At 43.3% G+C, this 23800-nt stretch overlaps 1 protein-coding gene across 2 annotated transcripts in view; it reads left to right on the top strand.

The window, feature by feature from the left end:
- The window catches only part of iffo2b (intermediate filament family orphan 2b), a 156925-nt gene extending 145177 nt beyond the window's left edge, over positions 1 to 11748 (top strand). Inside the window, exons 5-8 of one of the 2 annotated variants that reach the window (XM_084316032.1) lie at positions 1824 to 1972; positions 3557 to 3728; positions 7120 to 7218; positions 7831 to 11748. In XM_084316032.1, the coding sequence (XP_084172158.1) occupies positions 1824 to 1972; positions 3557 to 3728; positions 7120 to 7218; positions 7831 to 8064 (654 nt within the window). In that variant the 3' untranslated portion in view covers positions 8065 to 11748. Of the gene's footprint in view, positions 1 to 1823; positions 1973 to 3556; positions 3744 to 7119; positions 7219 to 7830 lie in introns of both variants that reach the window. The other variant, XM_084316031.1, reaches the window with a different exon arrangement.
- The last annotated feature ends 12052 nt before the right edge of the window (positions 11749 to 23800 follow it).

Genomic DNA, 23800 nt, shown 5'->3' with positions numbered 1-23800 from the left:
GGGTTAACCTTATGTAGTGTTAGTGTTGGTAGTGAAAGGGTTAACCCTTTGTAGTGTGGGGTGAAAGGGTTAATGACGTAAAATGCACAGGTATTTCAGAGAAAAGGGCCACACAACTAGAAAGACTGTGTTCAGTTTCTGCTGTGACTGAACACAGGTAGTCAGGCCAATTCAGTGGAACCAATTCTCTTTGCATCCTTACTTGTCCTTAAAAACTATGTTTAACATTGGAAATATCAGAATATTTTGCATAATAATCTAATCGGTGCATTCAAATAATGCATTTGGTTACTGATGCATGAAAAGCCTGTTTCTCCAGTTTCGGTGATCATCATGTTTTTGTGTGAAATTTAGGGATGCACCGACTAGACTTTTTCAGTCCCGATACCGATACCTGGCTTTGGGTATCGGCTGATACAGAGTACTGATCCGATACCATTATCTGAAATGAAAAAAATATATATATTTAAAAATCTAACCCTAACTATTCCTTACTGTCATGCACTTATCCTAATATATTACCGTACTTTTCGCACTATAAGCCGCACGTGAATATAAGCCGCAGCAGCTAAATTGAATGATGTGTACATATATAAGCCGCACTGGACTATAAGCCGCAGGTGTTTTAATGTTTAATTATGTAAGTAACGTTAGCCAGTTAGCAGCGCCGGGTACAGTAGGTAGCAACGTTAGCTCTCATAACGTTAGCCAGTTAGCAGCGCCGGGTACAGTAGGTAGCAACGTTAGCTCTCATAACGTTAGCCAGTTAGCAGCGCCGGGTACAGTAGGTAGCAACGTTAGCTCTCATAACGTTAGCCAGTTAGCAGCGCTGGGTACAGTAGGTAGCAACGTTAGCTCTCATAACGATAGCCAGTTAGCAGCGCCGGGTACAGAGTAGGTAGGCAGCATGTTGAAAGAGGAGCTCTGAGCTGCTCATGCACTCCTCTTGCCGTAATAGTTTGTTGACGTGGTTGACGTGCACTGCTGCAGCAGATTTAGGAGTCTGATCTGACGGTCACAGAGCTGAGGGAGCGCGCCCAGTTAGCTGTAAAAATCCATAGATTAGCCGCACCGTTATTTATATAAGCCGCAGGGTCGAAAAATGGGGGGAAAAGCCGTGGCTTGTTATAGTCTGAAAAGTACGGTAACCTACACTGTAGCACTCTTTGATGAACATTGTTACTCAGCTGATAGAGTTGTGCCCTTCCTGACGACTTGTCGTACAAAACTTGTAAGTCGCTTTGGATAAAAGAGTCAGCTAAATGACTAAATGTAAGTGTAAATACCCATTGTTCAATTAATAAACTGTATGCCACTGTGTGGATCTGGGATCATTCTTTTGTGCAATCAGGCTTGACTTAAAACATTACTTTCCTAACTTAGTGAAACTAAATGTAATTAACACAGATATAAATGTACTGAATTGTTATTTCTTATTTTATTTCTTATTATATTATATTATATAAAAAATTATTATAAAATTCCGATATATATATATATTTTTTTCCGATACCCGATCCAGCTATTTTTGTGATATCGGGGCCGATATCCGATATCAATATCGGATCGTGCATCCCTAGTGAAATTAAGGTTTGTCTTTTAATTAAGGGTTAAGATCATTTACATTTTCATTTACAAATTTAATTTACATTTACATTTAGTCATTTAGCTGACGCTTTTATCCAAAGCGACTTACGGTTTCACCGTATCACTCTCTGGCACACAAAGGCCTTTTATAACCCAGTGTAGAATTCTAAACATCGCCATCAGTGTGTTTTTTCTGAATTCTTACATAAAGTTGCATTTTTGCGTATGTGTTTCAGGGGGCCATGGCCTGCTGCAGGAGGAAAGAGCGCAAGGTGGTCTCTGACGAGGAGAGCTCTGAGATGGACGCTGACCCCAGCACGTCAGAGGAGGAGGCCCCTGTACCGCTCAACATCACAGACGAAATGAAACGCATGCTCAACCAGCTGTAAGAGAAGACGTCACACCACACACACACACACACACACACACACACACACACACACGCACGCACACACACACACAAACACACACACACACACACACACACACACACACACACACACACACACACACACACACACACACACACACACACACACACACACACACACACAGGGACGTGCACAGGACTTTAGAGGGGCAGGTGCTCAAAGGTTGAAAAGGGCACTATACCAGTATGTATTTGAACCGAGCGCGCAAGCCCGATTTTTTAGGGCCCTTTTCGGGCGGGGGGCCCCCTTTTTATGCTTTTTGGGGGGTTTTGGTGATCAAATATTAAACATTGAACTATAATAATCAGTGCAGGAGCTCACTTATCCTTGAAAGACACTTTTATCACTTAAAAGGCCCATACCTCTCGATAAATGTTCAGGGGGGAGGGAATAAGTGCTTACCCTACAGACCCCAAGAAGTGCTGTATATTCTGTATTGTTTAATATAAATGCATTTTTTATTCCAATCCCGATTTGTATTTGAGATTCCCAAATCCCATCGGACTTGACTTCTTTGTGTACCTCAATGAGTGTAATACCAGCATTCAACTGTATGCGCAACAGAGGTTTCTATCATCATCATCATCATCACCACCCACGCTATGCATAAAATATATAGGTCCGCGGAGAGGCACGCTGAGGAGGCCGTGTAAACTGCAATGGAATATGGGGCATCTCTCTCTCTTTACCTAATATTTTTATTCTATCCTGACATTTTTCAGTTGGAATTTTTTTTCTTCAGTTTTTATTGGAAAAAGGGCACTTTTTTATGAGGCTCAAAAAGGCAGGTGCACGTGCCTGCACACACACACTCAAAGATAGTATGCTCTGCAGTTGCATCAGTTTTCTGCATTGTTGTTGCAATGTACTGCATTGTCCTTTACTACCACCTAGTGTTCAAACTGAGTTCTGCATTTACAAATATGAACATTCAGCAAAAACTTCACAGACATCAATGAATACGAATTTGTTATTGAACAGAGATCAGCGTTTCATTAAATCTCACTGTGCATGGCCTATTGATTCACATCTGTGTTTTTCCACTTCTTCATGTCTTGTGGTTCACACGGACACACCGTGTTTAATTTGTTCTCTCTATGGCCTTGCATGCTTGCCTGCACTCTGTGTTTTGCTTCTTTCTCTTCTTACACTATATATTCGCCGTACTTTCTATTCTTACACTCTGTATATATATATTAGTATATATAACTCTTTATATATTCGCCATACTTTCTATTCTTACACTTTGTTGTGTGTATATATATATATATATATATATATAACTATATTCGCCGTACTTTCTATTCTTACACTCTATATATATATTAGTATATATAACTCTTTATATATTCGCCGTACTTTCTCTTCTTTCACTCTGTGTTGTTTCTTCTATCCTTTTGCTGAACGTGGTGACCGTTGTGTTTGTCCTTCCTCTCCTTCTGCCCTCTCTCGCATGCTCTCTTTTTCTCTCTTTCTGTCTTCTTCCCTTTTTCCCCTGTCCTACACAGACATTGTTCAGATAACTCCTTTGTTGCTAGGCGGGAGACGTTTGACATTGACGATGACTGCGACAGCCTGACATGGGAGGAGAATGAGGAAACCTTGTTGCTCTGGGAGGATTTCGCCAACTACAACGGGCCCGGTGCCATCGCCACGACAAACTGCACAGCAAACTGTCCCCCAGACAACAACACAGAGGGCCAGGATCCTGTGAGTCTCAAAGGGGTAATGTATGCTTTTGCAGTTTGGCAACCTCTGTTGAAAGACTGATGCCCCACTACTTACTTTGTTACCTCCACCAAGAAGGGTTGTTTTATCAGGCCAAACTTCCCATTTTCAAAGCAGCATAACTCCTGACCAGTCACAACTGTTTCTCTAAATATTCATGACCCCAGAGGAAGAACCCTTTTGGTTTTGGTGACCCAGTTTAGTTTCCTCTAGCGCTACCATCACGTCATGCTAATGTGAGAGGGTGGGGAGAGTGACGTCGACATCGGCGTCTGATCAAAACAGATTTAATAAATCACGTCTTTCACTCGTCAGTTAAATAAATAGTAATATAAATGTTTATACTATGTTTGATAATGTAATGTTAATGACATTAATAATGTCTCCATATATATATATATCATTAGTAAACTGTCTGGGGCTTTTTTTCCCCCCCGGCCCCCCTTAACATGAGGGAAGCCGAGAACGCATACCTGTCAGTGCACACAGGGGTGAAATTGTGTGTCACAGCTGGGAGCGTTGCGGTGTTTGCAATGGAGGAGAAGTTTGGTTCACTTGTAAATAAACTATTCACATAAATGAAACAAAATGTAATGTTAATGTCTCCATCAGGGTTTCCGTTAGAAAATACTGGGGCCGGTCTCCGTGTCCTGGAAGATTTCAATCTCCCGGACAAATGTGAGAAATTCCGGTCAGTTTATTGAGCTTAAAAACAATTGATAGGCAGGCTATATAAAGAATGACATCCTCAAGGCATGTAGATTTATAATATTTTAACTTAAAACTAGACTACTTTTGCGTATACAGTCATTAATATATTCCAAATAAAATAAGTCCCTCGAGACTCCGTGATGCTGCTGACTTGAAATCAAATAGGTGTCTGTGGGCAGTCGGCCCGACATTAAACAGCAGTCTGTTATAATCACATTTTTATGAGCTAACGAATTCCGTTATATTGGACATTTGTATTAATTATATCAAGCGAAGAACTGAGAAATTTGGCAGAGAGAGACGGCAACATTATCGTGGGGTCCGGTTCACTGAAACGTTCAACGAAGCGATAAACTAATCCCAATAGAATGCAACTGCAGAGCCGCAGAGCCAGCGGCGCTCTCAGGTCCGCTCTGAGGACCGCTCAGCAGCGCCACCCACCCAGTGGCTGAATTGCCAATGGCTGAATTGGAGTATTGCACTGTGCAGGCACAACTGTGAGCTCTGCGGCTCTGCAGTTGCATGCTTCTCGCTCCGCCATTCTCATCAGCAAACCACAGGTTGCCAGGGAATTCTTTTCACAGGACATTATGACCGGTGATATTTAAATATGTCAGACTTCAACAGAATATATATATATAATTAGTAAACTGTCTGGGGCATTTTGTGCCCCCCTTAACTGATTTTCGAGGGCATTTTGTCCATTTTCACGGGCATTTTGCCCCAAGCCCGCGTTAATTTCGAACCCTGAGCCAGGGTCTGTTGAGACAATATCGGCAACACTCGTTTCTGTCATCTACCTAGTGTTGGATTCTGGCAAACCACAATCAGCTACTTATCACCTCTCCATCGTTGTCGTTGTGTAGTTCTGCGTTGTGTTTATTTTCTCCGACGTCTTCTCATACTGGCTGTACATCGTGGTCATTCCCCTTTAATGCAATCCGTAATCATAATAATTCACACCGTCAGACATGTTACCTTTCTTGGAACCCGTTGTTTATTACATAAACAAAAAGCCTCAGATGTTACCCATCTCGTATTGTCCTTGAAAAGTCTTTGATGGAACACTAAATTCATTATTCTATCGTCTTGTCTGCTGTTAGTCCAATGGTGGCTGAGGCCTTGTTGTTAGCCAAAACCCTTCGTTGTTAGCCGAAGCTAGCCTCCTTCGAGGCATAGGAGGGGGGGAGGGGCCTCCCTCTAGTCTCTCTCTCCACGTCTGCTCGTATCACGCTGTGTCCTGTTCTAACTCACACCCGGAAAGATTCACATTATAATGATCATCATCATCAATGACAGGCCCGCCCCTCTCCCACCTCTATGTGACACGCTGTCTCTGACCCCAGCTATTTGACCCAGATCACTATAGCAACGGCAATGTTGATATTAACTTACCCCAAACAAACTCTGCGGCTATCAGCTGGTGATGACAACATCACAGCCTCATCCAGAGCTTCTATCCCCAGGCCATCAGGCTGCTAAACGAACAATGAATGAACACTACACAACAACAACCACCAAACGCACATAGCACACACATCCACACGCACACACTCACTTTAAACAAACACACTGTAGCACCCACTCCACACACTTTATAGCACACACCCACTTTAAACAAACACACTGTAGCACCCACTCCCCACACTTTATATTTATGGATGAAGGATTGCACTACAACTCGTACACCTTACTGTAAATTGTACCTAAAATTGTACCTCATCCCATTTCTGCTTTGCACTAGATAGTACTGTACATTAGTACACTGCATAGTATTGTGTATTGTATATTATATGGTAACTCAGAACATTGTACATATGTCTATACCGAACACTGTGACCTCATTTTCTTCTTCTAAATTCATGCTATATTATGTTATTATGTTATTTGATACTATCTTGTCTAGCACAGTCTCTGGAGCGTAACAGTAAAAAGCATTTTGTATGAAAGTATTCTGTACTTCTGTATGACAACTATTAAAGAACTTGAACTTGAACTTGAACTTCATCTGCAGGTTGTGGAGACACACTGTCTGCTAATACACTCTCTCTCTGCCTGTGGTGCTCTCAGATGGCTATAAGCAGTGCTGTCATTATATACATTTTGTTTACATTACATACATTTTGTTTACATTATATACACTGAAAAACCATTGAGATCCTTCACTAGTCAAATGTTGCATGTGAAAGTAATGGCAAAGTAAGGATATTGTTAGACTGATATAGTTACACGTGTATCTTATGTGGCCTTTGAGGTTGTAGTAAGTTTGTTTACATTATTATTTGTGTAAACTATGGAAGGTCATCTTATACAGAGAGTCAAGAGCTCAAGTCAATCAAATAGAGAGTGTTGGAGCTACTCATTTGTTACATTTGGATCACTGGTTGTGCCTTTCAAGACCAGTATACTGTGCTTTTCTTTTGGCAATGGGACCGGGTTTGAGCGCGAATCCTTATGGAACAGGTATCTTGTGTTTTATTACACATTTCAATGCACTCGATCTCCTCTGGTGGTACTGTGCATGTGATGTAAGACATGTATGTTCTGTCATGTGTGACCTCTGTTTTAACACTCTCTCTCGCTCTCTCTCTCTCTCTCTCTCTCTCTCTCTCTCTCTCTCTCTCTCTCTCTCTCTCTCTCTCTCTCTCTCTTTCTCTCTCAGGACTCTCAGGATGGAAGCCTGGGCAGCCTCATCGATGAGACAGAGTCACTTTTCAAGACCAGAGACCAAGAATACCAGGAGACTATCGGCCAGATTGAGGTGAGCTATCTTTGAGTGTGAAAGAGAGAGAGGGAGAGAGAGAGAGAGAGAGAGAGAGAGGGGGGGAGGGAGAGAGAGAGAGAGAGAGAGAGAGAGAGAGAGAGAGAGAGAGAGAGAGAGAGAGAGAGAGAGAGAGAGAGAGAGGGAGAGTTCAAACGGAGGTCACACACTGATGAGAAAGAGTTGTGCACATTTTCCTTAGGATTTATTTTTTGATGATTATTTTAGTGTTATATATTGATTACAGAGTAGACCAAGACCGGCAAGCATATTGCAACATAATAAAAACAAGGCATTAACGCAGCATAGACTAAAGACCAAAAAAAGGACAATAAAAGTAAAGTAGTCTGGATATTGAACGTAATATTTTAGATACGGTAAGAATAAGTGTAAGCAGAAACAAAACCCAGAGGCTTTTTTTGACCAGAAGGTTGTCCGATCTCTCTCCCCCTATCTCTCTCTCTCTCTCTCTCTCTCTCTCTCTCTCTCTCTCTCTCTCTCTCTCTCTCTCTCTCTCTCTCTCTCTCCCCCTCTCTCACTCCCTCTCTTTCTCTCTCTCTACACTCACCCCCCCCTTCTCTGTACCTGTATCTACCACGTCCTTCTCTCTAGATGGAACTGGCCACAGCCAAGAGTGACATGAACCGCCACCTGCATGAGTACATGGAGATGTGCAGCATGAAGCGCGGCCTGGACGTGCAGATGGAGACCTGCCGGATCATGATCAAGGGGGGCAGGAACTCTCCGTCCGTCAGCTCTGTGGCCAGCAGCGACTCAGGGAACACTGACGAGATCCAGGACGAGATCCTGGACAAGGACGTAGAGACCGAAGGCCCCGTGAGCTGATGGCTCCGCCCGCCATCTCCTCCCACCCGTCCCTCGCCCACAGACCTCCCACCCTCTTAAGGGAACCCCCCACCGGCCCCGCCCAATCTAACATTGGGCCTGTTCGATCTATTTGGGCAAGGTTCTGCCCACTAACACAGGCCCAGAACTGGTGCTTCTAAACTGTCTCTGTTGTCATAAGAAAGGACAGGACAGGACATTAGGGGAGGAGGGGGGTGCATTCAGTGTCCCAAGCTGTGCTCTCCTTCTCACTGCTGCCTTGCTGGCTCCTTAAACTTGGCCAGAGCTTCACAGGATTACCATATTTACATTATCCCTCCTCAGAATGGTTGAGAATATTTTTTTTGTATGAATTGCTTCTAAAAAAGCTTTCGATGAAGATAAATAGTCCATCCGGTGAACAGGGAACACATATACAGCATTTAATTAGATCAAACATACGCTTTTACAGGTTTTATTTTGTTCATTATGGCTTGCATGGCCCTGAAGGTTTTCAAAACCTTTTCTTCTCATAAACATAAATTACACGGTGCCAGGAGGATTATTTGCAATGCAAATATGAACGCAAATATTCCATAGATGGTAATTGAAATACTTTTCCACCACAGAGACAAAAAAAAGACTTTGAGAAAAAAAGAAAGTCTGTCTGGTGACTTGGGATCATCAGTAGTAGCCAATACTAACAGACGGAAGGAGCACAGTCTTTAGCTACAGTAATGCACTGTTGAATTTCTATGCAATTTAGCTAGCCTTATTTCTGGACTGGCTTTCACCCTTCCTTCTCTCTCCCGAACCCGTATTATTAGCCTTTAAAAGTCAAGCAGGTGTTTTGTATGTATGATTTTTGAGAGCTCCTTCTTGTGCATTTAAGTGTAAAAAAGGGCGATGTGGAACATTTTTGTAAAAGGGATAGTACATAATCTTTGGACCTTTAAGTTGTATCAAATACTTGCCAGTAGTGTCGTCAGAGCAAAGCTATTCAAGCTTACTTACCGAGTCCCGTGGTCGGAGTTCTGGTCCGGGTTTCAAGTGAACCGGGAAGCTTTAGACGGGCAAGGGGGTCTTGAAACCAAAAGGTTTTAATTCACACCACAGCATGCAGGCAAAAGGGTTACCTGTTTCGAATTAATCGTTTCAAGACCCTGTTTGCTTTCCAGTTTTGTGCGGAAACCAGACAGAACTCTGACCACAGAACCCGGTAAGTAAGATAATAGCTCTACATCCACTACACTACTGGTATTGGATGTCTTATACAACTTAATGTACAAATATCCAAACTATTCCTTTAAGTGTGGCAACAGCAAGTGCTGGAACAGTGCCCCCCCCCCCCCCCCCCCCCCCGGGCCCTTTACAATGATGACTTTCCTGGAGGCCAACCTGTGAAAGGATCATTTGTAACAGTATTGGACTACTAGGAGATACAATGAGTAAATAGATTCTTTCTGCCTTATGCCGATTACTACATCGCACAATTTTAAAACGAGCACTACAGTGTTTGCATTTGCCCTCTTTCACTTTGCATAGACTACATCTCAGAGGAGGTGAGGACATACAGTATAAGATTCATGCACAACATATTTTATACGATTCTAACCAAATTACCATGCTATCGTAACCTCCCTGAGAAAACCAAAGGACAGAATTTTTTAAGAGCTTGCTTTTTGCACACAGCCTTTATACATGCTGTTGTATAAACATCAACAATAGATGGTACAAAGTGTATATTTATCAAAGCAAGAGAAAATAAAATATAGCCACTTTTGTCAGATGTTTGAAGGTTGCTATTTGAGAGTGCTGTTATTTCATATTTTTGAGAGACGATTCTCTTCATATTCAGGATCGGTACCATTTCAAATTCTCATTAGGCCAGCTCATATCATTGCTAACAGGCTTGCACTGTTCCCTCCTGTCCTGCAGGGGGCACTGTTCCCGACAGATATCCTATCCTGTTATTGTTAGGTCTGAGTAGGAGCTTGTCTGACTGTACATAGAGGGCTGTGTACCCCAGAGGCCTTTCTGTTCATGTTGCTCTATATGCAATGGATTTTGTTGTCTCACATTTTGCTGTTTAATTGCTTTTCATTGGATCTGTGTAGGACCGGATCAACGCATGGGGATGGAAGATATTTTTGAAGCAGTATATTTTACTGGATCAAAGTGCTACTTCTATCTGGACGTTTAAAAGATGCAGAATGTTAAAATACAGACATTTGTCATTTCAGCATGTTTGTTTTAGAAGCATTCTTGCATTGTTTTTCGATAACTATCAAAAGAAATAATTTGAATTCTATTCAACAATATACTATACCTAATAGCCTATATCTTTTTTTATTATTATTTTTGTACAATATAATCAGCATATTTCCTTTTGTTATTCAATTATTCAGTTATGTTACTTCTGTATTCTTCCCTAATATGTTAGTCACTTGTCGACCCAGACGAACATCAGTATAGCAGACAGCAGCGAGGGGACAGCCTTATTCCCAGCGACCCTTTTCACACCAGTACGTTTCCATCGATGTAAAACCAGCCTGGCAAGTGTACAGCAAAGAGCCAGATGCATTTACTAGTACTTTGTAAAGCTCTGTGAAGTCCTATATTTTACACCCTCTCTCATGAATCATACAGCTGTTGCCCCCCAGTTCCAGGAGACAATACAACACACAATACATTGCACCGTCCTCCAAGAGATTGTAACTCACGCCAGTATGTGTATCAGTGTGACCCGCTAACCAGCCGACCAAAGCAAACGTGTCTGACTGTGTTAAATATGACAACGAAATAAATGCACGGTGTGGCTTCTCAGAATTTGTGGAAAGTTGTATAAATGTTGACTGTAGTGTATTTACATGCCTAACCTGTATTACTAGGTCAGTGGTCACACAAGTTGGTTTTGATTGTATTCTGTTGCAACAGCAAAAATCAGGTCAAAAACACGAGGCGTGAAAGCATATCAACTATATCTTTGTCTTTGAGTCTAATTAAAATAATATGACATGACTGAGAAGTTTGTAGGAGCCCCCCCCCCCCCCCCCTTGTAGAGTGTGTATGGGAGTGATAGATGGAATCCTTGAAATGAGATCCTGTGTAAAAGAAAATTATAATAAATAAATAAAACATAGTTGTTGTGGGAATCCTGGGGCAGGTACTGTTGTATGCTGATGATTACTGGACAACTTGGAATCGTACTAAACAGTTTTACGGCAGCAACCGCAATGTATGACTCAAGTAATTTAGACCCTGTTGGGTATGAATGTTTCATAGTAATATGGGTTTTTATATGAGGTGTTTTATCGCTGTAGTGCTGGGATCATATTGCTGCGTTAAGTGTTGCATCATGATATCATTTTACGTGCTAATCGGCATACATACAGTACCTGTTTGTTGGTAGAATTCAACGGTCTGTAACTATCTTCTGATCTCATACCTGACAAGGCGAGAAGAGAGCAGCATTACTACGCATCTGTAAGGGGGACAAACTGCAAAGTCATATCAAATACTGATCTGTGTGTTTTCATTTGCATCACAGATGTTTTCATTGTTTCTCTATTTGCATTGGGAAATATGTTTTTCTTTTCTTTTTATGTAAACTATTGGTTTGTTGTATTCATGTGGGTTTGGAGGATATCCTTGTTTCAAAATGATGAATGTACACAACTGGTATTGGGGTAAAAAGAAATAAAATGGTGGATTGAATAAAGCGAGGGTCGTTTGGCTTTTTTTTTTAATTATTTTTTTACATTCTGTGTTCTGAGGTACCAGTCATTTCCAGTCACCTTATAATAATTTATAATTTAGGACCTGCTCCGAGGTCATCAATTGGCACACATGCGATGCATGCATGCAATTCGTATCTGCGATTAACCCATCCCGTCGCCCTTCCCCCCCAAGGGCAGCCGGGAGCAGACAGGCGTCAACGTGAGCCGCGCCAGGGGACCAATCCAAGTGCTCCTGTCCGTCTTCGTCAAGGACGCCACAGCGTTAGCGATCTTGTTGTTGTGCATGTTTTTCCATTGGGTTTATCTTATCGGGGGGGAAACCCTTGCGAGCACGGGGAGAACATGCAAACTCCACACAGAAAGGCCTGGGAGATACCCCACCTGGGTAACTGGCATCATGGAAACCTGGTCCCCAAGCGGGAATCGAACCCTGGACCTTCTTGCTGTGAGGCGACAGTGTTAACCACTACACCTTTGTTTCCCTGTAAGTCATTGTGTCTCACAGTGACACAGTGTGTCGAGAAGAGGAAATCTAACTTGGAGGATGTACTACGCATGTCACATCAGCAAAGCTTTTCAGGAACAAAAGTGAGACACGAGAGCTTTACAAGACATTGTCGTTTAATGTGGTGTTGGGTATGGGGGCCATAGGCAGACATTATTTGGGGGACCTTCTGTTGTACCTTACCTAATGTAACTGGTTGCGTCTCCTTTTATTGTGACTCTGAAGACAAATAAAAAGGGAATAGATTTGTGGTGAGAGGTTGATTATGCGCATGGTCAAATCTTCATGGTTGATACAAATGTATTGTTAAAACATGGTTAATCAAATACAATTTAGATCAGGAGTTTAGTAGAGGACTTGACTTTCTCTGGCCAGGAAGAAGGATCAAGCACCCCCCCTCATTCTGCGAGTTTGCCTTTTAAGCTTTCTGGGAGAAAAGGGGGTGGGGGAGGGACGACTGATTGATTGATTGATTGAAAACTTTATTAACAGATTGCAGAATGTGTACAATACAGTACAGCTCAATACACACAATTGTTAAGGGGATGCAGACCAGAGAAAGACTTTCGTCTTGTTTACATCAGGGTCCCCCATTTTCAATTCATCAGGACATATATGACATACATGACATACAGATAGTCAGTACTGCTACATCTATACATTTATGACATACCAGATTTGCAAATACAGTACTGTTTGTGATACAGAAGGAGTCAAGAAAAGGGAGTATATACATTTGACGTAGAAACTGTACATTGGAGGAGGTTGTGTGGGGGGGGTTGGGTACATTGGGATATTGACAACCATACTGGGTAATTTACATTGGAGGTGGTTGGGGGGGGGGGGAGAAACACTGTATAAACAAGCAAAACTGTACATTGAGGGGGGGGGGAGACACTGTACAAACAAGCAAAATTGTACATTGGACTATTGACAAAACCATACTAGGTAAATGACTGTACATTGGAGGGGGTTGGGTTAGGACATTTACAGGGGCCAGTTTTGAATTGCAGTCTCCCGTAGTAGTCCCTTGAGAGTGGTTTTGAAAGTGGGTAGTGATCCACATTCCTTTACAGCTTTGGGTAGGGCGTTCCACATTGATGTGGCATAATTGCGAAACGTGTTTAGTCCCTTATTTGAGCCGAATCTGGGTTTAACATGATTTGTGGCGCTCCCTCTGGTGTTGTGATCGTGGTATTCACTGACCTTTGGGAAGTATTTTGACATGTACATGGGTACCTTGGTCGTGTAGTGTATCTTGTAGACCAGGCCCATTGCAAGTTGCTGTACTCTGTCGTCTACTCTAAGCCATCCTAGGTTGTCAAAGTGGGCAGGGGTGAGGTGGGTTCTAGGAGTAAGGTCAAGCAGTAGTCTGACCAGTTTGTTTTGAGATGTTTGTAATTTTGTTTTTAGCGCCTTTGAGGTGCTTTGGTACCATGAGGTGCAAGCATAGTCGTAGTACCCTTGAATGAGTGCTTCTGCCAGAGTCTTCAGGGTATTCTTGTTTACCAGAGAGGAGATCCGGTACAAGAATCGAGTTCGTTGGTTGACTTTTTTTATTACATTGGATGCCATTTTGTCACAGGAGAGATTAGCCTCTAGGATGGAACCCAGGTAGGTAATTTCATCTTTCCTTGTGACAATATTGTCACCCACTGTAACTGAGAAGCCGTCGGTCTTGCTGAGTTTGTTATTTGAACCGAAGAGAATGGACTCTGTTTTGCCCATGTGTAATGATAGTTTGTTATCAGTGAGCCATATGCAGATTTTGCCTAGTTCCGAGCTGAGGGTTTTTTCAACCTGTAACTTGTTCTTGTCAGAGACCAGCAGGGCTGAGTCGTCCGCAAACAGGAACAAGTTGCAGTCACAAGCTGACGACATGTCATTTGCATAAATTAGGAACAGTAGCGGTCCTAGTATGCTTCCTTGTGGAACACCACAGCTCACTGTGAGGGGGGGGGGGATAGGGTACCGTTTACCTCCACCATCTGTTCCCTCCCCTCAAGGTAGGATTGCATCCAGCTCACTGATAGACTATCAAAACCAATTGCTTTTAGCTTGTCAATCAGAATGGAGTGATTGACAGTGTCGAAGGCCTTTTGTAGGTCCAGCATGACCATGCCGCAGTATTTGCCTGCGTCCACCTCTTGTTTGATGTGGTCATTCAAATAGAGAAGGCATGTGTCAGTGGAGTGGGATGTTCTGAAGCCAGATTGGAATTCGTAGATTAGATCTTTTTCCGCTAGGTACTTTTCGACCTGTTCGTAGACTATTTTTTCCATGACTTTCGAGATGGAGGTGAGAATAGAAACAGGGCGGTAGTTGCCTGGGTCTAATTTGCTGCCCTTTTTGTGCAGAGGGGTCACCCTCGCAATTTTGAAGTCCTTGGGGACGTGTCCCTGTTTTATGGAGAGGTTTATTATGTGTGTGATGACTGGGGTGATGGCGGCTGCTGAGTCTCTGAGGAATTTGGAGGGGATGTTGTCATGGCCAGTGGCCTTGTTAGGTTGGAGGGCGCTCAGTTTATTGAGTACCTCATCTGTTGTTACCATTTCCAGCTTGAAGTCGTCCTTGTGGACCCCTGGGTTTTTGTAGTAAGCTACTATGTGTTCTACCCCATAAAGCCCTGAGTGGGAGGGTAGTTTGTTTACCAGTGTTGTGGCTATGTTTGTGAAGAAAATGTTTAAGTAATTGGCTACATCCAGCTTGTCTGTGATGAGCGTGTTGTCCGTTTTTATGTTTATGTTTGAGAATCTGGTTTTAAGTTTTTTACTGCATCCTAGTTGATTATTGAGTAATTTCCAAAGTTCACATGGTTTGTTTTTGTTTTCCTCAGTTTTGTCATTGATGAAATTCTTTTTTGCAGTTTTGATCATGGAGTTTACTTCGTTTCTTTCTAGTTTGAGTTCAGTCACGTGGGCTTGGAGTTCACTGCTCGTGCTTTTGGTAAGCTTTGACTGTTCATTGCAATTTTTCCTTCAGTCACATTTAGTTTTATCCTGCACCTGGCCTAAAACAGGTTGGATGTGCACACAGCTGCTCTACTAGCTGTGTTTGTAGCAGAGCAACCATACCTGAAGCCTTGTAAACAAAGACATCAACACTAGAGTGTGTACTTCTATCTACACAGTACAGCCAAAGCATTCCCATTGCTAGGCAAAAACTCCACCTGTTTTCTACACTGCTTCTTCCCTTGCTGGATTTTCTGCATTACTGCCACTTGTACATGTGTGTTGTGGAGAAATTTGTACAGTGTTACAAAGCGATAACACTGTATATTGACTGTAGAACGGGAGCTCTCTCTCGCTCTCTCTCTCTCTCTTGCTATATGTTGACTGTATCATGCCCAGCGTCGGGCAGCGCTATTATTTAAGAATATGTTGACTGTATGAAAAAAAAAAGTCAATCACGCACAGGGCCTCGCATTTCTCCCAGGCGGCCCTGTAAACAGTACTGTATATCTTGTATGTCATAAATGTCTGGATGTAACAGTACTGTACTGTATATTTGTATGTCGTGTATGTCATAAATGTCATGATATATATCTGTATGTCGTGTACGTCATAAATGTCATGATGAATTGAAAATGGGGGACCCTGATGTAAACAAGACGAAAGTCTTTCTCTGGTCTGCATCCCCTTAACAATTGTGTGTATTGAGCCGTACTGTATTGTACCCATTCTGCAATCAGTTAATAAAGTTTTCAATCAATCAATCAATCAATCAATCAATCAATCAATCAATCAAACCTTCCCCACCTTCCTGCTATCTGAAGTGTCAAAACGTCATGTGGGGCGACCGTCCAGCCTTTGTCTTCTATTTGGACAACTGGTTTAAAATCACTTTAAATCGATTTAATTTGTTTTTCATTGCTTTTTTATTCCATTGATAACATGATTTGTTAAAACTGGCTTTCTTAAACTGTTTATTTAATTACTGATACTTGACCAAATATTAGTAATGTTAAGGAAATGGGGTGGCTGGGTAGCGCAGCGGACTAAGCGCCTGCCTACCATCGCAGAGACACTGGTATCGAATCCAGCGGTACCTCTGGCTTGGTCGGTCGTCCATACTAACACAATTGGCAGTGTTAGAGGGTGGGAAGCCGGTGGGGTGTGTATCCTGGTCGTTGTAAACAGCGATTCCTACTGGTCGGTCGGGGCACCTGCTCAGCGAGGAAGGGAACTGGGGGAAGTAGTGTGATCCTCCCACGCGTTAGCCTACATTCCCCCAGTGAGAGTCCTCGCTGTCAGGTGAAAAGAAGCGGTTGGTTGACTCCACATGTGTCGGAGGAAGCATGTAGTAGTCTTCACCCTCCCAGGCCGACGGTAGGGGGTAAGTGCGCAATGACCAGGAAGGGAATTGGCATAACGACTAACATTGGGATGGGAGAAAAATGTGGAAAAAGGGGGGGGGAAATACCAATAAAAAAAACAATAGGAAATATATAACGTTTTTGCATAAATGCATGTTTACACTACATTCCAAATGTTTGAACAATGGCCAAATATATCCTTATTTTTAGTATTTTAATGTTGGCCTATTCAAAAGTCGAATCCGTCAATGACCCACATACAACTTTTATCACAAAATCAACTAAATAAAAGATATGTGAGGGCTGGGTGAACACTGCACGCTTCCCAACGAGGGGCATGCCGAACAATCTGCTTCACGCACCTGAGGGGGGTAGGCAATCAGCTCGTCGGGAGAGTATAAGTGTTCCGACTGCCTTCCACTCACAGGTCATCTTGTTGCTATCATCTACTGTCGCGTTTCCGGTGTGAGACGTCGTGCCATCTGTACACTACCACCCACTATCACGTCTCCGGTGTGAGACGTCGTGCCATCTGTACACTACCACCTACTACCACCCCCTTAACAATTGTATGTATTGAGCCGTACTGTATTATACCCATTCTGCAATCTGTTAAATAAAGTTTTCATTCATTCATTCATTCATTCATTCATTCATTCATTCATTTCAGTCGCGTCTCTGGTGTGAGACGTCGTGTCACTCCCTATTTTCCCCGGGAGGAGTCCTGTGCGTGTGCGTTTCTCTCTCTCCGTGGCTCCTCGTTCCTGGTGTGAGACGTCGTTGTCGCTCCCTATTTTCGCTGAGGATTCCTGTGTTCTCGCTCTTTTTTCGTGGACCCTTGATTGTTGAGTTGCCCGTCGGCAGTGCTCTGGTGAGTCTTGTACAGACCAGACTCAGAACATTTCACTGTAGACTCTAGTGCAGACCTGGGCATTGTACGGCCCGCGGGATGATTCTGACCGGCCCGCGAAAGATTACATAATAATAAAAAAAAAATTAAAAAAAAAAAAAAAAAAAAAAAAAAAAAAAAAAATCATGTCAACGTTCACACGCACAGTATACGCTTAGGAGACATGCTCAGAAGATGTTGGTTCTCTTTGGATCCACCTACATATGTGAACAGACATTCTCAGTCATGACGTTTACCAAGTCCAGGTACAGATCCTCTCTCACTGATGAACATCTGGCAGCTGTGCTTCGCATCTCCACCTCAGACATGCAACCTGACTTTGATGGACTTGTTAAAGCTCAACAGAGACTGGATTTCTCACACTGAATGAAAAAAAAAGAACTGAAGAACACTAAAATGTGGAAATATAACAAGTGAAATGGGACAATTGATATTTTTTTTTCTTTTTTTTGCAGTTCTGAAAACATTAAATGTTTAATATAGGCATGTAAAGTAAAAAAAAGGCTACAAAACTGGGACACTTTTCTTTACACAGTTCAGTGACATGTCTTGTTTATTTTTGCTATAAGATGATGTGATGTCTTTAGAAAGCTAAGAAAATCCTTGTTTCAATAGTATATGAAACTCAAAATGCCCTTTGTTATTAATGTTTCACATTTTGTTTATCATTTTGGAAATAAATTCTATTTGAATAAATTATATTTTTGAAAGCTAACCTCACCTTTTAATTGCCAAATAATAACATACACTCTTACCAGGGGTCAAAACAATGCCATTTACTGCTTTTTATATAGAAATAAAATGTATATTATGCATAATTGAGTTTGGAATTTTGGCCCGGCCCCCCAACATATTTTCAGTTGCTCATTCGGCCCCCCGGGAAAAATAATTGCCCACCCCTGCTCTAGTGTATTCGCCCTTAAAGGGACAGTGCTGCTTTTTTCCCTGTTTAATAAATAATGCCCTGTTTTTGGCTAACTCTCATACTTGTCTTGTGTTGTGCTATTGGGGTCGCTTACAAACCGTAACAACATACCTGAAGACAAATAAAAAGGGAATAGATTCATTGAACTATTCTCCACTCCACAAAGTATAGGGCATTAAGTATTGGGTATTATTAGGATGATAACTCGAAGATCAGGTGCATACTAGCATAGCTATCAAAGTTAATAATGTTCTCTGTAGCACCAAAACACTGAAATCTATACATTATTATTTACATTCACACCCTTAAGCCTAGGTTTTTGGTCAAAGCTATCCAAATCAAGCAGTAAGAGGGTCTTTCATCGTTATTACTATATTTTATTAAAGTAATAGACATAAAACAAACATAAACAAAGACAATACGATCACAATAATAACGAAAAAGCAAGATAGAATCCGTTACTCCACATCCAACAATATCCAATTTACTCGTTGGAGCTAATGGATGTTGGATGGTAAAGAGAAGGAGGGGGGGGGTGTGTGATGGTTTATATAGATTCGGTTCAAATAACAAACTCAGCAAGACCGACGGCTTCTCAGTTACAGTGGGTGACAATATTGTCACAAGGAAAGATGAAATTACATACCTAGGTTCCATCCTAGAGGCAAATCTTTCCTGTGACAAAATGGCATCCAATGTAATAAAAAAAGTCAACCAACGAACTCGATTCTTGTACCGGATCTCCTCTCTGGTAAACAAGAATACCCTGAAGACTCTGGCAGGAGCACTCATTCAAGGGTACTACGACTATGCTTGCACCTTTATATTTATCGGTAAAGAATTTGCACTACAACCCATACCTCATTACACCTTACTGTAAATTATATTGTACCTAAATTGTACCTCATCCCACTTCTGCTTTGCACTGTATAGTATATTGTATGGTAACTCAGTTACTTCTACTCTACATAGAGCATTGTATGTATATATGTATATACTGAAAATGTTTGTCTACGTACTTGACTTCTATTTTATACTTGCTATACTTATTTTATTATCTATCTTTGCCTAGCACAGTCTCTGGAGCGAAACAGAAAGAAGCATTTTGTATAAAAGTATTCTGTACTTCTGTATGACAACTAATAAAGAAACTTGAACTTGAACCTCAAAGGCGCTAAAAACAAAATTACAAACATCTCAAAACAAACTGGTCAGACTACTGCTTGACCTTACTCCTAGAACCCACCTCACCCCTGCCCACTTTGACAAACTAGGGTGGCTTAGAGCAAGGGTTCCCAAAGTGGGGGTCGTGACCCCCGCCGCGGGGGGGTCGCCAGATTCTTCTTGAGATTTCTTGTCTGTAGAATAAAAGCAAAATGTTATTATTGTGATGTCATGTATAGTGGAAACTCCCTAACAATAATTTTAACATTTCTGTTTCCAAGGGTTTGCCCTTTAGAAGTATTGGGCACTGCTGTGGAAGGTGCAAGATTGAAGTCAGAGCTGGAGAAGAAGGAGAGGACGATAACCTGGTTGAGAGGGCAGCTTATTGAAAAGGAACAGATAATACAGTCTCTCCAACAGGATGCTCAGAAAAAGACATTCTGTACTGTGGAAAGTGTTGTCCAAAAATAAACAAAGATCAAAGGGCTTTTTAAGTACTACACTGGGATCACATATGTTAGATTCATGTTATTGTTAGATTTTCTTGTGCTGAACTGAAAGTTCATGGTTACATCAAGGATGGTGATGCTGTTATGGCTGACAAGGGTTTTACAATACACGACGAGTTGAAAGAGCTTGGATTACGTCTGAATATTCCTCCTTTTGCTGCTGGTCATTCTCAGATGTCTCAGTCAAATGTGGCGTTGACTAACGAAGGGTTATGTATATAACCCAGTTCTGTGAGTTATGGTGCGCTCAGCACCTGTCTGCATATATCTCGCTTCAGCGTATATACACTGAATAAAAAATTCCACCATGTACCTTTACATGCCAGCATCCATCTGGCCACACCCCCATCCGCTTACCTACATAAGCAGGGGTGGGGCCACACAATCATCTCCTTCCCAACAAATTTCACCACAATGAAAAAATCAAGGGCTGCAGCGGCGTCCAGGTGCTGAGCGCACCATAACTCACAGAACTGGGTTATATACATAACCCTTCGTTCTGTAGCGTTATGGCTTCGCTCAGCACCTGTCTGCATAACAGGGGATGAGCGGGAGCCATAGCCCGACAAATGTACCTCGCTGAGGCCCCCCACAACCATCAGACCGGGGAGGACCGAGCCCCCCGGACCCTCCCTAATGGAGGATACCCCCCCTATTGGAGGTTCACGGGAGGGCGACGGATCCGACCGTGCGAAGAGGCACTCAAGCAACACAACGCACAGGGTGAGCAGACCGTGGCTTGACCCCACGACTACACACACGCACAACCCGCATGCCACCCGGGAACGAACGGAAGGAACAACCTCGTTACTGCCCCCAGAAATCACGGGGTCAAGAGCAAACCCAACCCCGTGGCAAGGCCGTAGCAGTGGAGCGCGAAGGAAGACCCAGACCCACTGAAGGGACTGGATCCCCTGGAAAACGGGGGCCCAGAGAGGTCAATGACGCCAGGCATCAAGACCCCACCAGGTGGTCACTTAGTGACACCGCCCCACACATCGCCAGCGTATTCGGATAAGGCCCCTCCAAGAGCGGGCCCTTTCCCCCCAATAGCACACCGCCTGGCACACTGACCCTGCAGAACAGGCAGTCAGCATGGCCGTAAGCACACAAAAAGGTTAACCAACGGAAGCAGGCAGAGACCCAGAGGGGTCGAGGCAGAGAAGGCTGACATGATTGGCAGACGTCATGAACGTGCAGGGGCACACTCAACCGGGTAACCCGGGAGTTGACTCTGCTCCAACATACCAGGGAATCAACCACCCTCTCTGTACAGACGGTGGTTGTTCCTATAACCCCTCAAGAAAAAACTCCAAAACACACCTGCGGGCATACACTGGCTATACCGCAGTACAAGTGTTTCAGTTTTCAAAAAAGGGTTATCCCAGGCCTACGGTATCAACGAAACTTTACTTCGGACCGGGCCCGGCGGCACGGGAAGCACAGGGTTACCAGAGGAGGTCCAAGACCACCCCAACAGCCCCCTCTTTGCCACGCGTGAGAGAGGAGGGAAAAGAATGGAGAACCAGCCCTAAGCACACCGCACTTGGTATTCCCAGGCGGTCTCCCAACCAAGTACTAACCAGGACCGAACCTGCGTAGCGTCCGAGATCGGGCGTGTACAGGTTGGTATGGCCGTAAGCCATTACGATAGTGCAGAGTACAATATGTACCCAACAAAGGGTCTCCATAGCGCCTAACCCTGTGACACCCGGACCGACCCGGCATTTTTCCCCCCGAAAAAAGCACAAGTCCCTCAGGGTACCAGAACAGCAGATCTGCATCCCGGCGGACAACGGGTTAACAGCGCAACCAGACCAGTCCCGTGTCCTAACCACGCCGACATGCCCACTCCAGAAGAGGGGGTAGGTATGCGTGTCGATCTAAAACATGAAAAGAGGGCGCCACCCAGACGGTCCCCATTTAGACCGTGCTCAGTGGCCCACCCCAAGGGCGTGAGACCCCTCTACCTATGTTTTGATCTATTCCGTTAACATCCCCCAGATATGAACGAGAATTCATCGAGACAACCTAGTAAACTGGCGCTCGGAAGAGACAAAACTCCATCCCAGTTGCCCTATAAAAACGCTGTTTTAACAAGCAACCAAGGCGCACTTAGCCCCTGTGTGATTCTTTAACAGAAACACACCGAGCCAGCACTATGTATGCTTCGAGACCCAAACACATCAATGGATAGTCTAGCAAGACACCAAACATTGTTCCTCCAAGTCGCCTGGGAGAACGACACGGAGCCGTCGTGCTTCATGTACCTTCCTCTTTTTATTCAGAAAAGAAAGAACACAGACTGACATGAATCCCTCGTGACGCAGCTGAGGGTAATTCTTTTTTTACATTTTTACATCCCACCACCCTCCCATAGGGAGGAGACGGAAATCCCCAGAGAGACTTCCCACGCGAGCTGTATAGATTGAAAAGAATATATTGCAACATTGAGCTATGTAAAATTTGGGTTAGGGCTCTCCGAGGAGGAGGCACTGAACCAATACACACTCAATAATCGAATTGAATCGAATACACACACAATAGAGCAGGACTCCTTTTTGAAGTTCTACTCACCTTGACAATCTGAGGAAGAGGCTCTGAACTCTGAGGAGGCTCCCTCACAGGGAAGGAGAGTCCTAACTCACAGAAGGCCCGAGTAGGAGCTTCGTGAGGAGGAGCTCTGACAACTCCCTGAAACAGATCCATCATATGGACCTGAACAACTCACGGAAGTCTTACCAACAGAGACGCGCACAGTGACGTACTCTATGGCGGGGGAATTTCTGCGGTGCACACGCCCAATCTTCCAGGGTGTGGGACCAGGAAACTCCCCCCCCCCCCCCCTTCTTACCCTGTAACGTGCCGAACAGCAATGTGACAGGAACCTTGAAGGACAGGAGGTTTTAACCCCTGCCCATCAAAAAGGGGAGGAAAGGATTACCAGTGCACCCCTTTACGACCCCACACCCATGATACGATGTAATGACAAAAAAGAGCATGACACAGTCACAGTCAGCTACATGAAGTGTCTAACAGCTTCACACAGCTCGTGTGCTAAACTGCTATCTGATTTTTACTAAGGAAAAAACACAGAATAGAGAGGGCCCCCTTAAGAGCCCCGGTACCAGACTTACATATGTGCTTCTGTGGCCAAACCTAACCCAGTTGTAGATCACAAGACACACACAACCCTTTATCACAACAAAAAATGGCAAGTACACTCTTGCTACAGAGGAACGCCGTTTTTCATAACGAGAGAATACAGAATCCTCTATTATGTATCGGCCACAGGCCTTGCTAAGCACACACGATAAGCGACCAAACAATCTTTTCTTTAGGAAAATATAGTTTCTCAAGCGGTTAGCACAACCCCAGCAATTAAGCTGAGGGTTACATCGTATCCCCACAAACACAGTGACACAATATATTGTAACCAACATGTCTGAAAGGAGGGTGGGGAAGCCCCAGGGAAACCGGGGGGATCACCCCTCCTACCTTACCCTTGATACGGCCAAGTTGAACAGGCAACCCTGTTAATATGTGAACACACTGTTCATTGTCATTACAGGCTGAGAAAATAATTCATTCTTCACTCATATGTCACTAAGCATAGCTTTATAGGTTAATTAACCCCCTTAGTTGTGAGTTCACGGTACCTGAACACACATGATGTTCTCAACACAACT

This window comes from Notolepis coatsorum, assembly GCF_963971535.1.
Source record: "Notolepis coatsorum genome assembly, chromosome: 6".
NCBI lineage: Eukaryota > Metazoa > Chordata > Actinopteri > Aulopiformes > Paralepididae > Notolepis > Notolepis coatsorum.
Note: the sequence above shows the minus strand (reverse complement) of the source record. Positions and strands in the feature narration are given on the sequence as shown.